Source organism: Electrophorus electricus, unplaced genomic scaffold, assembly GCF_041902795.1.
Source record: "Electrophorus electricus isolate QZ-2024a unplaced genomic scaffold, ASM4190279v1 Scaffold306, whole genome shotgun sequence".
In the NCBI taxonomy this organism is placed as follows: domain Eukaryota; kingdom Metazoa; phylum Chordata; class Actinopteri; order Gymnotiformes; family Gymnotidae; genus Electrophorus; species Electrophorus electricus.
Genome location: NW_027658590.1, coordinates 1 through 15,000, shown reverse-complemented (window position 1 = coordinate 15,000; position 15,000 = coordinate 1). Strand labels below are relative to the sequence as shown.

Genomic DNA, 15,000 nt, shown 5'->3' with positions numbered 1-15,000 from the left:
TGCAACACTTCACTCTCCTTCTGAGACACTTCACTCTTTCTGTCATTATGTGACACTTCACTCTCCTTCTGAGACACTTCACTCTTTCTGTCATTATGTGACACTTCACTCTCCTTCTGAGACACTTCACTCTTTCTGTCATTATGTGACACTTCACTCTCCTTCTGAGACACTTCACTCTTTCTGTCATGCAACACTTCACTCTCCTTCTGAGACACTTCACTCTTTCTGTCATTATGTGACACTTCACTCTCCTGAGACACTTCACTCTTTCTGTCATGCAACACTTCACTCTCCTTCTGAGACACTTCACTCTTTCTGTCATTATGTGACACTTCACTCTCCTGAGACACTTCACTCTTTCTGTCATGCAACACTTCACTCTCCTTCTGAGACACTTCACTCTTTCTGTCATTATGTGACACTTCACTCTCCTTCTGAGACACTTCACTCTTTCTGTCATTATGTGACACTTCACTCTCCTTCTGAGACACTTCACTCTTTCTGTCATTATGTGACACTTCACTCTCCTTCTGAGACACTTCACTCTTTCTGTCATTATGTGACACTTCACTCTCCTGAGACACTTCACTCTTTCTGTCATTATGTGACACTTCACTCTCCTTCTGAGACACTTCACTCTTTCTGTCATTGTGTGACACTTCACTCTCCTTCTGAGACACTTCACTCTTTCTGTCATTACGTGACACTTCACTCTCCTTCTGAGTCACTTCACTCTTTGTCATTATGTGACACGTCACTCTCTTCACTCTCTATTGTTAATTTCTCGTATTGCTGATGTTATCTCAGAAGGCTTCCTGTCTCTTCTCTTCCAGCTCAGACACACCCACTCATGCTCTTTCCAAAAGCCCACATTGGGACCATTTTCTGGCAACACTGTCTCAGTGGTAAAACCACAGTGTCCAAGCCACTCTGCTGATACACCATGTGATAGTGTTTAGGGACATTCTTCCATGACTGATTTATATGTTGTGTATTTTGGGGTTATCACAGGCATGCCTGGATCATCTCAGCAGAGAAAAGCGAATAAATAGCAAACAGTGAGGCGGTGTTGTTCACACCATCTCCAGCATGCTGGGATATGCACTGCTTGAGCTGGTGACTCTGCCCCTGCTGTGGGGTCAGCCATACCCGATACCACCAACCTGCTAGCAAAAAGTGCTCAACATGGGGAAAGACATTACGCAGTGAGCAGCTGAGATCAAGAGGGATCACAAAACCATAAGTCTCTGGCTGGACCGAACCTGTCATCTGCTAATCTCAGGTTGATCTCGGGTTAATCTCAGGGCTTGCTGTGAGTCTGTTGTGGTTGTTCTTTCAGTGGAGGTGCACAGCACATCTGCCTGACCTGTACATTGATGTCCACGTAAGTATCACAAAGGCCGATGCATTCAAATGTATACGTCATTCTGGAAACGTATAAACAATGATATTTGTCCTAATATTGTGGTTCAGATGTCAAGATTACTTCCTTTTTTCACTCTGTTATAATACATGTAATAGAAATACCCATCAGTGTTTTAAATGGTTGAATTCTGCATGAGTCATGCCAGCGTCAAGCCAAACGGCTGATGTGCACGACGCAGACTGCTCAAGCCTTTTTACGTACGCTGGTGTGCGGGCGCAGAACGCGTGCATGATGACCGTGATGGGTTCGTACGAGTCTTCGCTGGAGGGCATGCGCCAGCGACGCTGCGCCTACACGAGGCACGTGCAGAGCCTGCGCGCCACCATCAGGCAGCTGTACGTCATCATCTGGTAGAGATGCCGTGGGGTAGGCAGTTACGTCAACAATTACCCCACCAGCGGTTAGATCAGGGCAGATACTACAGTATTGGTCAAAGCTTTGGGGACGTTTGCCTTCAATTAGTTATTTTTTCAAAACTGAGAATATTCACAAGTACGTGAAATATATTACAGAGTTTATTTTTTTTTTCATAAAAAGTCTTTGAAAATGGAAACGGTAATAAAACAAAAACCGACTCCTATTTTCATGCACGTGCAAAGACGTTCTCCTAAAGCTTCCCGCAGCGACATACTGGTTTCCTCGAGCGCACATAACGCGCTTTTCCTTTAGCACTTTACATCTCGCGCAGGCTGCGATTGTCGTGCAGACACGGGAGGTCCATGTAAGGCGCTCGTGAGAATAAACTTGCGTCTGCTTTCAACGAAACATCAGAAACTCGGAGCAAAGCAGAGCGCCTGTTCGTTCATTCTGAGGGCACTTTCGGCAGGATCGTTAAGTGGCCGAAATCCGAATATTCCTGCACAGAAGCGCAGTAAACGGACGCCAGTGGGCGGCTGCGGCCTCCGGGGGAGCCGTTACGAGCAGGCTGGTAAACTCCGTTCTGTGTGGTCGCACGAATAAGAGCCTAGATTCATCATAGATATACAATATAAATAATTCATTTGCAACAGCTGACTGACAGACGACGGAGCATAATCGCATTGGCTAGAATTCTCCTCCAACAAACGTGCACACAAAGTGCAGCTACAACATGATTCTACATCACGGCTAGTCTCTTCTGTAACTGAAATATCGCCAAGGTTATCAAATAGAAACAATCAATTAGTCCTTAAAAACACAGAGCAGCGTGACTTTATCCTACAGAGGAGCAGCTGGGATGGAAACGTGTGTTTGTGTGTTTGTGTGTGTGTGTGGTGTCTGAGTGCAGGAACTGTCAAGGAGGGCATGAGATAAAACACTCACATGAAAATATTTAAACAGCAGTGAAACCTTTCTGCCTGTAATCTTAAGTAATTAGGTGCTAGAATGTCTTTTTCTAGAGCAGGAACATTTGACTACGGAGACTACCCATCGACTTCCTCTTCATATGCAGTCTTAAAATGGACCGGCGGCTTTTGGGAGCATGGCTGGTAGAGCCGGTCTGGATCAGTGGCGTAGGGCAACATTCTGGGGGCACTGGTGACTCTGCTTCACCCCCCCCACATGAGAGTTCCCTTAAATTGTTCTTTTCTTGTTTTTGTTTTGGTGACGCTTCTGCTTCCGTTGCTTTGGGAATGATGCCATAATACACAATACATGAGGTTAACAATGTTAGCAATAATTGCTGAAAAAACGGAATTAGATAACAGCACACAAAAGGATTTTAATGACAAATCAATTAGGCTTATTGGTCATTTTATATCAAACAAATCTATCAGGTAATGCAAATAACATCAAGGAAATAAACAACCAATAATGAAAGGAAATCACAAACTAACCAAACAACAACAACAACAACAACAACAACAACAACAGAGCATCTCAGTGAATGAGCAGGTAACACTCCTAATAATGTAAAGGTTTGAGCTACAACAGGAATGAGTAACTCCAGCAGTCCTGGCTAAAATGTTCTTTTATTCTAAGCGATGTCTATGCAGGAGTAAAGAACAGCCACATCTCACACTTGTCTGACAGAACTGCTTCAGCGAGATGCTACGCTGTGCCACCCTTCCTCAGTATTCCCTCAGATTATTTGATAGTTCTGTTTGCTGGGGTGTTTAAGTGGATTGAGGCTGTCGTATCTTCTTCAGGAGCTGGTCTTCACCTACAATGACTGTGCTGTGCTGGAACGCAGACGCCCTGGAGGCTGAAAGGAAACAGTGGCAGACGCTTACTGGTGAGAATATAATTAACATAATATTCATATATGATGATGTTTTCTTACATGTCCTGCACTTTTTTGAATATGTATTTAACTAACACGAGGGGCAATGGCTAAATAAAATATTCGATTTGTATATAAGTAATTAAATTAAATATTTCATTTGTATATATGATTAAATGTGCTCTTTTTTCAGATGATTCACGTGATGGCTGGATTCATGATGTCTTCTAATAAATATAACGAATGTCTTCAGTAAATCGTAATAACCTGTGAATGCTCATTTAAACTTTTCATCTTTTTCAAATATCAATCACTGCCTTTCACCTTCTGAGTTCTGTATTCAATCTACGACCACTAGATGGCGGTTGTGTACAAGGTGATGTCCTTATTAATAGATATGATTAATAAACGTCATTGAACTTTCATAAAAGGCCACATTGTCCTGTATTTTTCAATTATAGCTAATTTGTTTATTCTCGTAAGGAATAACACCTTTGTTGAAGTGTATCCTCGCCTCGCCATCTAAAGCAGTTAAACTTAAACGTGTTGTAGTTTGCTAATAAAGAATGAATGTGCAATGCGAGTTAAACGAAACGAAACGGCGCAACTGAATTATCGCAGACACCCAAGAACCAAGAAATGAAGGCGGCGTGTAGTCTTGAGACTACAACTCCCAGAACTGCGAAGTCGCAGCAGTGGGCGGGACTGCGAAGGCCAGTATGTTTGGCAGCAGTTTACCTCGCGAGCCTGCGCTCGAGCAAGGCTACAGGTGGAGACGAGACTCCGGTCATGGCCACGTGAACGGCGGGATGGTTTCAGCAAAGGGAGTAACTGTTCTCAGCGCGTGCCGGAGTCTGGACGGAGCAGTCGGAGCCGTTTGAGACAGGGCTTTAATCTGGGCTTTAATCTGGGCTTTAATTTGGGTTTTAGTCTGGGCTTTAGTTTGGGTTCTAGTTTGGCTTTAGTCTGGGTTTTTTACTGACTATGACTGTTGTCTCCCACTGGAGTACCGGATCGTTGAACCCGCGTGCGCGGTGAGCGTTTTTGGAGACCCCCGGGGGGACCCCTGGCGAGGTCCGCGGCCACACCGTACATTACTCACGAGAATCAAAAGCGTTTTTGCTGCGTCGCGGTTTTGCTTTTTACACAACATGTCGATATTCGGGAAGATCTTTCGTCTTCCGACTCTTGACAAGAAGAAGGGGAAGCAGTATCAGCACGTCCATCGCGACCTGAATCCCAACGACATCTGGGAGGTTGTAGGAGAGCTTGGTGATGGAGCCTTCGGGAAGGTGTACAAGGTGAGTTTGGCTTCTGGACCGAAGCTCCCTAACCGGCCCCGCACACTGCACGCCTCACACCGATGAGATGACACCTCACACATTCACACACCTTTAGCTCCGGTCCCCAAACCAGAGGCAACGCAGGTCTGCTCCGAGACCAAAGGCTGGAATGTCTCACAGTGCTGCCCAGCGAAACTAGCACCTTTCTCACAGTGAAAGAACTCAAACTCTGTGGTGAGGTCCTACGTTGGTTTTAAACTTGCTTTAATAGACTATGGGAGTGGCATTAGTAGTCTGATTATTAGTCTGCCTGTGATATTTTTCCCTTGAGTGAACAATATGAAGTTACTGAAAGACTTGACCCATAACTGACTGTTTTAGAAGAGAATGCCCCTATTAGTTCTTCTGTGGAAGTCTTTTCATGTTTTTGCAAAATTAATTAAAAATAAACACAAATGTACATGCACAAATTGACCAATGACTAGATTAATGAATGTGTGATGAGTACATAAACAAATACTTGGTATTTATTAAGATAATTGGTAATTGTCAAAAATGGATGAACAAATATAGACAGTACAATGTAAAAAAAGAAAAGAAAAAAGACCCGAAGAGTCTGAACCAAAAAAATATTATTTTTAATGAAATATATTATTTTAAATTATTTGTTTCTTTACTATTTCATTTTGCAGACACAGAAGTCAGTCAGTGGTCCTAACATTGTTATCTATGTACTAGTGTACAGCTGTCAGACTAAGAGTTGCTGTAGTTGTGGGGTTGAGTGTGGAGGTCTAGTGTGGGTTGCCCTGATCGTTAGAAGGGAATGGTCTCACCTCCCAGCGTGAAGACAAACTGGGAGGAGACTGGAATCTGCTGGAGTTCCAGTGGGTGGAGGGGAGTACTAACACTACCGCTGGACAGCCACCATGGCTTAGCCCAAAGTTAACATCCTACTCCCCTCAGAATAAAATCGCTCTCATGTTAGATTTGTTTTAGGATTATTTTCACATTTGGAGATTTAGATGTGAGGTACAGATGTTTCTGGGTCATGTTTCAGTCATGCATTGAGAGTAGAGTTAAATCTGTTGCCTTGTTCTTTTCCTTATCAAAGTGCTTTTATTACTGTAGCCCAGCGATGGCACACGGCCAAGTCTGGCAGCGTGATGGCACTGCGTACTACAGCAGGTTTGCGCCCCTGCTGTACCTGCATCCGTGGGCGTGACCTCCTACAGACAAGCCCATGACCTTGGTGTTGCTAGCGCTTGCTGTAGCAGCAGGGCTTTGTGACCATGCTGCACGGTCAGAGTCTCCCTGGTGAGACCGCTACACCAGCTCCCAATGTCACTCTGTGCCCTCCATTACCTGAGTCAGGTGTGTTGGAGGAAGAAGGAAATGTCTTCTGCTTGTCTGTGTTTGTCTGAACATGCCGTGTTCAATATGGGAGACGGAAGGTGTAAATTGCACTTGTTGAAGGTGGGGCTCAGGCCTGGTATGAGGATATTGCTCAGAGGTGCTAGCATCCCTGAAATCCCTGCTGGAACTCCAACGGGGTTTTTCCATTCCAGTTCACACCTTCTGAGTTTGTGGTGTCCCTGTTGACAGACGCGCTCTCGCAACACAGTGTTTCCTGCCTGGAGGGCTGGGAAGGATGTTGGTCAGGTGAAAGGCCTTCTGGTATATTGATGAAACTGAAAAGAGCTGCAGCCTGCCTGTACAAGAGCTGCACCTCACTGCTGTCAGGCTTCTAAACAAGGATGTATGCGGCTGTGAAAGAATTTTGCCAATTCATAGAAGAAACCTGCTGACTAAGGCAGTGAATTCTGAATAGCTGATTATGGCCATTGTGCACCGCAGTCTAAAGTGTATTTAGATGGTCTACACATTTTTCCGGACATTGCACAGTTAAAACTTGGACTGAGCCTGTGTGGGAGTTTAGAAATGTCTGCAATGGAGATCTTTAGGCTCGCACAAGCATTTCTTTGAAGTCAGCTGACTGTGTTCAGTGTGCAAACTTTAGTCTGAAGCTGAGAGGTTACTGCGTCAGTGATGTCACTGAAGGAGATCGCAGTGGCTTGTAAACACAGAAGACGTTACACGCATGCGTTTGTTTCCAGCTGTAAGTGACTCAGATGATTTGGAGTCTGTTGAGACTAAGAAAAGCTCAAGTGGTGAAATTCCTGGTGTGGGAAATCTTGGAGGATCTCCTGGACTTTCCCCATCCGAAGCATGTCGTGGGCAGAGATCTTGGAGGCCTAACTCGCGCTTCTGGGAGAAGGTCCGGCAGGGTTTGGGGAGTCAGAGAACCCATGGATTGGGCAGAAAGCTTCAGCACATTCGGGCCAACTTCTGTAAGGATCATGGAGCCCGGAACTTTGGTTGCCATGACAACAGGGTTTGCCCGCCCCTGCTTTTCTTCCCCTCCCCCGATGGGCTGTAACGATGTTGCCCTTATTTTGGTGTTTGCTGTGTGAAGTGAAGGTGAAGTTAAGTGGCTCACCAAGGTGTTGTGCACCCTTTTGGATGTTTCCACAGTGCTGGAAACATTCTTCCAGTCGCTGTGTCGTCCTGGCGGTGGGGGCATGAGGGGTCGTGATGGACTGGAGGACAAGAAAAATGGGACATAACTGTCCCTTACAAACACTGCATCTGATCCACAGGACGTTGGTGGTGTTGTTGTTGTTATTATTACTATTTGTTTAACTGAGTGTAAATGCTTAATAGTAAATTACTGAAGCCCATGTGTTCTGTGGTCTTCATCTTCACTGTAAAAGCTCTAGAAAAGGGGAAGTGAAGGTGAGCTGGGTGGGTGTAATCACACGCTACGGTCACATGATTCTGAGCGAGTGTAATCGGTTCCTTCCAGCTGTGGTGGGCTCGCCCAGATAAGGGACTGACCTCGGTGGGTGTCTTCCCACTCTGAGGGAGCTCGCTCGGGGACGTGTTGTGCCTACGCCACGTTCCTGCGGGTTATTAGAGCTTCATGTAACCTCCTTGACTGAGAAAGGCACATGGTGGTTTAAAAGTGTAAATAATATACTTTCGAGCAGTTACAGTTAGTGTGTCTTTGTATGTGTGGATATTAGAGTTTGAAATTTTGTGAGCTTGGTTTCAATCAAATATCACCCAGGTTACACTTATAAAGCACGTCCAAGATGACTGAAAATAGCAGCACAGCCTCAAGCCTCTTCTCTTAGTTTCATGTTTGGACATGTTGATAAAGGATGTTGCATCTGTGTTTATCCAACCTGCTTTGGCAGAAAGGGATTGCCTGAGATGATGTTAAGCTAACCCTGTGCCTAACCCTGTGCCTAACCCTGTGCCTAACCCTGTGCCCAACCCTGTGCCCAACCCTGTGCCCAACCCTGGCTAACAGAATGAATGCAGTCTCCTGACACATGCAGTGGCTCATACACTCACACAACAGTCATGGTCTTGCTAAACGCCCACCAAGGGCCTTCACTCTTCTGGTGCCATGCTGTGGTGCCATCACTCTTCTGGTGCCATGCTGTGGTGCCATCACTCCTCTGGTGCCATGCTGTGGTGCCATCACTCTTCTGGTGCCATCACTCTTCTGGTACCATGCTCTGGTGCCATCACTCTTCTGGTGCCATCACTCTTCTGGTGCCATCACTCTTCTGGTGCCATCACTCTTCTGGTGCCATGCTGTGGTGCTATGCCCTGGTGCCATCACTCTTCTGGTGCCATGCTGTGGTGCTATGCTCTGGTGCCATCACTCTTCTGGTGCCATCACTCTTCTGGTGCCATGCTGTGGTGCTATGCCCTGGTGCCATCACTCTTCTGGTGCCATGCTGTGGTGCTATGCCCTGGTGCCATCACTCTTCTGGTGCCATGCTGTGGTGCTATGCCCTGGTGCCATCACTCTTCTGGTGCCATGCTGTGGTGCTATGCCCTGGTGCCATCACTCTTCTGGTGCCATGCTGTGGTGCTATGCTCTGGTGCCATCACTCTTCTGATGCCATGCTCTGTTTGATGATGATGGTCTGAGTCATGGGTTTCAAACTTGCATGTCATTAATGTCTCTTTTAACACTAGCTATGTTTCCATCTACTTTCTATGTAAATTACAATCAAGAAAATGAAAAATTTGTGAAGACATTTGTGATTTTTTTCGGCTCATTAGCTTGTTTCTGTTAAATTTGCTTTAATGCTAAAATGCTTTATGTGATGTCACTTGTATTATGTAATGTTTTTCCTGCAAAAATGGTTGTCACACAAGTTTTGGTTTGCTGACAACAAAACATGTTGACATATTTCATCTGTGATTTCACGAAATTGTGTAGGTTTGACTTTCTTAATATTCCCATAATGACTGATGTCATGAACAGACTTGCACAGCTGCTAAATATTGGCCAGTTTATAATAATTATATCCCAACTATAATTAGCACAGTTATTTAATATCCAGAGGAGATAATGGTGAAATGAATACAAGACTGAAAACATAAGTGGATAATTATAGCGTTAGGATGGTGTCAGAACCTGAGAGTTTTCGCAATTTTTCGCAAAATCTCAGGTATTAACAAATAATTCATGCATGAAAGTTTAACGGAAAAAGTGTTGTCAATATCAGTAGAATTTTTAAGTGCTAAAGCAATTTTTTTGAGAAACAAAATCACTTGGATGGAAACGTAGCTTTCCTGAGACTGAAATCCTTCCGTGTCAGGACACTCTGGCTTGCCTCCAGTATGTCCTGCTTCGTTGAGGTTTAACCAGACTCATGCACAAGCGTCTGGGATGAAATTCTCATAATGTGCTCATGACTTCAAAATGTACATTCTTCATCCATCACCTGTCAGGATTCTTCAGATGATTACCCTGCAGATTAAAGGGTGACATGTTGCAAAACTCAGTAAAGCTGGAATCTCGACTAACAGGAAAGTTTGAAAGCGTCAGGGTCTGCTCCAGTCTCTCTGGGTCTGTCTCTCTACCCTTCTGGTCACCGTTGGGCATTTCTGTGCAGTGTGGAGAACATTGTGGAGAACATTGTGGAGAACATTGATGAAAGGTCAAACGGTGATTGAGATGTAATGCTCAAGAATGTAGTTTAGAATCTCTTCACACCCACCAGGTAAACCCACTTCACTGCTAATAAATTGCGCTGCACGTTTGTGATGAGGGAACACGTAACTAATCCGATCACTTTGAGCCTCACTGTGCCTGATGACCTCTGTACTCAGGTGAGTGTCTGGAGTTTTGCTTAGGTGGCAACAGCCAGCTGGTTTTCTCCATGCAGCAGATCTCGAGAACATATTCCCCCAAACAGAGATTCTACAGTAGCTCCTGAGAACATATTCCCCCAAACAGAGATTCTACAGTAGCTCCTGAGAACATATTCCCCTAAACAGAGATTATACAGTAGCTCCTGAGAACATATTCCCCCAAACAGAGATTCTACAGTAGCTCCTGAGAACATATTCCCCCAAACAGAGATTATACAGTAGCTCCTGAGAACATATTCCCCTAAACAGAGATTATACAGTAGCTCCTGAGAACATATTCCCCCAAACAGAGATTCTACAGTAGCTCCTGTGAACATATTCCCCCAAACAGAGATTATACAGTAGCTCCTGAGAACATATTCCCCTAAACAGAGATTCTACAGTAGCTCCTGAGAACATATTCCCCTAAACAGAGATTATACAGTAGCTCCTGAGAACATATTCCCCCAAACAGAGATTCTACAGTAGCTCCTGAGAACATATTCCCCTAAACAGAGATTATACAGTAGCTCCTGAGAACATATTCCCCCAAACAGAGATTCTACAGTAGCTCCTGAGAACATATTCCCTTTTCTTCTGTTCATCTGCTCATGCAGAGAGGTGGAGAAATACTTTCTTTCCTTTTTTAAGTCTTCTCTAAAAACTGGGATACTCCTGCATGGCCCTGCTAATGGACAGCAGAATTGCTTCACCTGTCCTGGAAAGGTATTTATTTGCCATTATGCGAAATGAGTTTATGGGTGTTGGCTGTAGATCTCATGGATGAGGTTGGCCATGCTAAGTCTGAGTATTTGGCTTGACCCACAACACAGTAACTGGGTGAACTTGTGCTCTGATTTTGTGTCCCGAGGCAAGCGGGTGCTCCAGCAGGGCCCTGGTCCGCTCTGTGGACCCCATGTGCTGTGTGGCACTGCCGCTGTTAGTAATATCCGATGGCGTGCTCAAGACACGCCCCTTAGCAACCCACTGCTGCAGTGTGCAGGGGAGGGAGATGACCTCATTTTAAAAGCATTTTTCTTTTATTATTAATATTATTATTATTTTACAATTATTGTTATTTTCATTTAACGTGTAGCATCAGTGGCCACTAATACAACCTGATGAATGCATTGTGATAAATGCATGTGATTCATGCGTTGGTAAAGTCTGTAGGTCATTTAAGAACATGACTGAGTTTCTAACCCTGAAGACTGTCATGCGTAGGGTAATGCTGGGATTGTACACTCCCATTTACAAAAACTGCACATTCAGCTCTGCTCTGCTTACTTGCATTTTGGATAAAGGAAGAGGTTCTGTGCGTGGGTCTGTGTGTGTGTGTATGTATCTCTGTGTCACTGTGTGTGTGTGTGTGTGTGTGTGTGTGTGTGTGTGTGTGTGTGTGTGTGCTGCACGGGGCAGGCTGCAGATTTCTCCAGATGTTTTCTCTTCAGTCTCTGTTACTGAACCCCAGCAGTCTGTTTAATTTGACCTACATATAAAAGCCCCCATGCACGTCCCCATGCATCTATAAAACTTTTCTTCTTCTTTTACGTTTTCCCTCCTCACACTGTCAGTATCCTCTTGGTCACAGAAGGTCACAGAAATATTACCTTAGAGAAGAAGGAGGACGGTCAGCGAGACCCTCCCAGCCTCTGTCATGTTTGGGCGGTTTGCCTTCGTTGCCAGGGCCTGTGGTCCTGAGAAGGTTTCATGAGAGGGAAGAGGTGTAGTGGTTATAGATGCCTGTGCGTGTCTGTCATTTTACATTGCTTCCTTGATGCATCCTTGATGCAGTTTTTGCTCTGTTAACCTGACATGATGGACATGTTGCTTTTCACCTTAAACTTTGTGGCCAGACTGTTGTGTATTGGAGCTTTTGTCTCCTTCTACAGTGTGAACGCTTCAGCCTTTAGCAAAAAAGTCAGGCTTCAGACGTCTGCAAGTAGAATGTGAAAGGAAGTGGCCTCGAGTCATGGTGAGTTTCCTCTGAAAACACCCCAACTGGAGGCGGAGGCTCCGCCTCCTGCAGCATTTGCGGCTAAAGCGGGCGTGTAGCATTCACACAGACTATCGGTTTTCAACGGGTGACGAGAATCTGCTACATGCTGGGAAATCAGACCTTAAAGTGACACTACACTGCACACCTTCTTAGACTCTTAAAGGAATCGCTTATGCAAATGAAGGATAATGAATAAACATCAATAACATATTGAGAGTGAGTAGTGAGCCACGTCTTTTTAGTAATAAAGTGAAGAAACAGAATGTATTTTCATGATTTAAGACTTCAGTGACCACAATGTCCGGTACAGCACAGAGCTGTCAACACGACCCCACTGTGGTGACGTGTGTCTAACCGCCCCTAGGGTCAGGGCTGTCTGTGGTGACTTGTCTAACTGCCCCTAGGGTTAGGGCTGTCTGTGGTGACGTGTCTAACCGCCCCTAGGGTCAGGGCTGTCTGTGGTGACTTGTCTAACCGCCCCTAGGGTCAGGGCTGTCTGTGGTGACTTGGGTCTAACTGCCCCTAGGGTCAGGGCTGTCTGTGGTGACGTGTGTCTAACCGCCCCTAGGGTCAGGGCTGTCTGTGGTGACTTGGGTCTAACTGCCCCTAGGGTCAGGGCTGTCTGTGGTGACTTGTCTAACTGCCCCTAGGGTCAGGGCTGTCTGTGGTGACTTGGGTCTAACTGCCCCTAGGGTCAGGGCTGTCTGTGGTGACTTGTCTAACCGCCCCTAGGGTCAGGGCTGTCTGTGGTGACGTGTGTCTAACCGCCCCTAGGGTCAGGGCTGTCTGTGGCAGACCGACCTGGTCTGGAACTGGGAATATTTAGGGTGAAATTAGGCTCGTCATTTTCTGTGCGCAGACCTCACTCTGCTTGCCTGTAATAGTGCGACTTTCTGTTGATTTTAATTTTTGTTCTTGCCTAGCCTCCCTTCAGAATGTAAACGGGTATCTAACTGTAAACGCTGATGATCTGTAAACAAGCCTCTCCCCTGCTGGGCAGCCAAGCACTGGGTGGTCTTAATGCCCTGAGCAGACGCACCATCCTGCCGTGTGCCGTCTGTCTGCTCCACACGCTGCTGGGACTCGCTGGGACGTGCTGGGATTCACCTCCAGGCAGCTCCAGGGTCCCCTGCGCTAGCGGCTAGCGGCTAGGCTACTCATGCTAATTCCAGGAGTGGAGGATTTGTGCACTGACGTGGAACATTTTGTGAATTTCTTGTTTCAGGCGCATAACAAGGAAAGTGGCGCACTCGCGGCTGCCAAGGTGATCGAGGCGAAGAGCGAGGAGGATCTGGAGGACTACATGGTGGAGATCGACATCCTCGCGTCCTGCAACCACCAGTACATCGTCAAGCTGCTGGATGCTTTCTTCTATGAACAAAAACTCTGGGTGAGATTACTGACCCTGCGTGTCTGTGGGGGAGATTACTCAGCCTGCGTAGCTTCTGATCAGTGTGTGTGTGGCATCAGCTGTTGACTTTGGCAGAAATATTTTGCTGCATCTCAAAATGGGCTGGAGTCATAAAACATGACACGCGATGCTGTGCCACACGTGTGCCAAAGTATTTATTTCATAAAATCACTGTGACAGTAATTATGTGCAATGCTGCTGTTAACTGTGCCCAAGGTGACAGCCAATCACAGAGGCTGTACATCGTATAGAGTAGTATAGACCTGTTGCACGAGAGGACTGACCAACCCCAGCCGTGAGACCAGTGGGGCGTAAACACCTAAAGTGTTGGGAACTATGTGGTGTTGCTGAGTTTCTGACTTTAGAACTGTTTTTAAATCAGACAGAATCTCCTCTGTGTCTGTTTTCAGATATTTTTCATGTAAACGTTTGTTTTGTTGAGATCCTGTCACCTGCCTCTTCACCTACTCTGACCGTTACAGCTGCAAAATTTGTTGCTACACTCATTTTGCCCAACTCCGCTTTGTCTTCGAGTTTGTCGTCTGGTTCACATCACACACCCCTTTCTTCTGATTGGTCATCTCATGATGTATGGACCTTTTCCTCTGAGGCTGAAAATTTCATCCATAAGGAAACTTGTGCTGTAGTGGAATGAGCGGAGCGTGTGGAATCCTGTGGAATCCGGGTCCTGCCGTAGGATATAGTGTCGTTTTGAGTGGAAACCGCTGTGTGAATGTACCAGGTCATGACCTCCAGCAAGCTGTTCAGCTCAGACTCACTACAGAATGAGCCAGGAATCCTGGAATGAGATTAATACATGGAATGAATCAATAAATCAATTAATTAATCAATTAATCAAACAAATCAATAACGTAAGTATCCATACTTCATACTGTTACCAAACATTCTTGCTGTATCATTCTGATGAGTACGACTGAAGGGACCAGCTAAGGGGGAGGGTCAGATTTATATAAAATGTAGATATGGATCAGAAAGTGTGTTTTGTTTGTTTGTAAACATTCAGTGCAGATCGGCAGGCTGTCTGAATGATCCCTGAACCCTTGACAGGCTTCTGACTGCCATTACATGCGTAACCCTAAAGGCTGATTTCGTTTTGTCTGGTTTTTAGCTGCTGCTGTGATGTGAGATTTTCCACACATGGACAGCAGCGTATAGATTTGAAACAGAATCATTCGTCTCATTGCTGTAAATGTAAGAGCCTGTTGTCGGCCTTGCGTGGGACAGTTGGTCTTTGTTCGTTTCTGCTGCCTATGGCACCAGTGTGTTTCAGAGCCACTGTACCACACGCCGGACGTAAGGGAGGAGGTGTTTTCCTGTTGGTGGCCCTTTGCACGCTCATCTTGGGTTGACCTTTGAACCGTGGAGCCGAGTGCCGTAGCGACGGTGGTTTCTACGCTTTCTCCCCCAGCGAAACATCTCTTTAAACATCACCAGAGT

General features: G+C 45.6%; 2 protein-coding genes across 2 annotated transcripts; both read left to right on the top strand.

Annotated features, from left to right (window-relative positions):
* Positions 1–1,092: 1,092 nt before the first annotated feature.
* On the top strand, positions 1,093–4,056 carry cytl1 (cytokine like 1). The gene is given in 5 exon segments (XM_081709129.1): positions 1,093–1,243; positions 1,344–1,387; positions 1,649–1,795; positions 3,559–3,644; positions 3,826–4,056. Coding segments are annotated over 4 exon segments (402 nt in total). The 3' UTR covers positions 3,619–3,644; positions 3,826–4,056.
* Positions 4,057–4,353: 297 nt separating this feature from the next.
* On the top strand, positions 4,354–14,934 carry LOC145655642 (serine/threonine-protein kinase 10-like). The gene is made up of 3 exons (XM_081709131.1): positions 4,354–4,933; positions 13,357–13,521; positions 14,824–14,934. Exons 1-3 carry the CDS (start codon positions 4,784–4,786, stop codon positions 14,917–14,919), a joined length of 411 nt encoding a protein of 136 aa, XP_081565257.1. The 5' UTR covers positions 4,354–4,783; the 3' UTR covers positions 14,920–14,934.
* Positions 14,935–15,000: the final 66 nt, after the last annotated feature.

Excerpts from the sequence above, each read along its gene's own strand:
- LOC145655642 (XM_081709131.1), top strand. The coding sequence starts at position 4,784 with ATGTCGATATTCGGGAAGATCTTTCGTCTTCCGACTCTTGACAAGAAG. Across the intron at positions 4,934-13,356 it reads CCTTCGGGAAGGTGTACAAG|GCGCATAACAAGGAAAGTGG; the intron begins GTGAGTTTGGCT and ends TTCTTGTTTCAG. Across the intron at positions 13,522-14,823 it reads TCTATGAACAAAAACTCTGG|TGTGTTTCAGAGCCACTGTA; the intron begins GTGAGATTACTG and ends CTATGGCACCAG.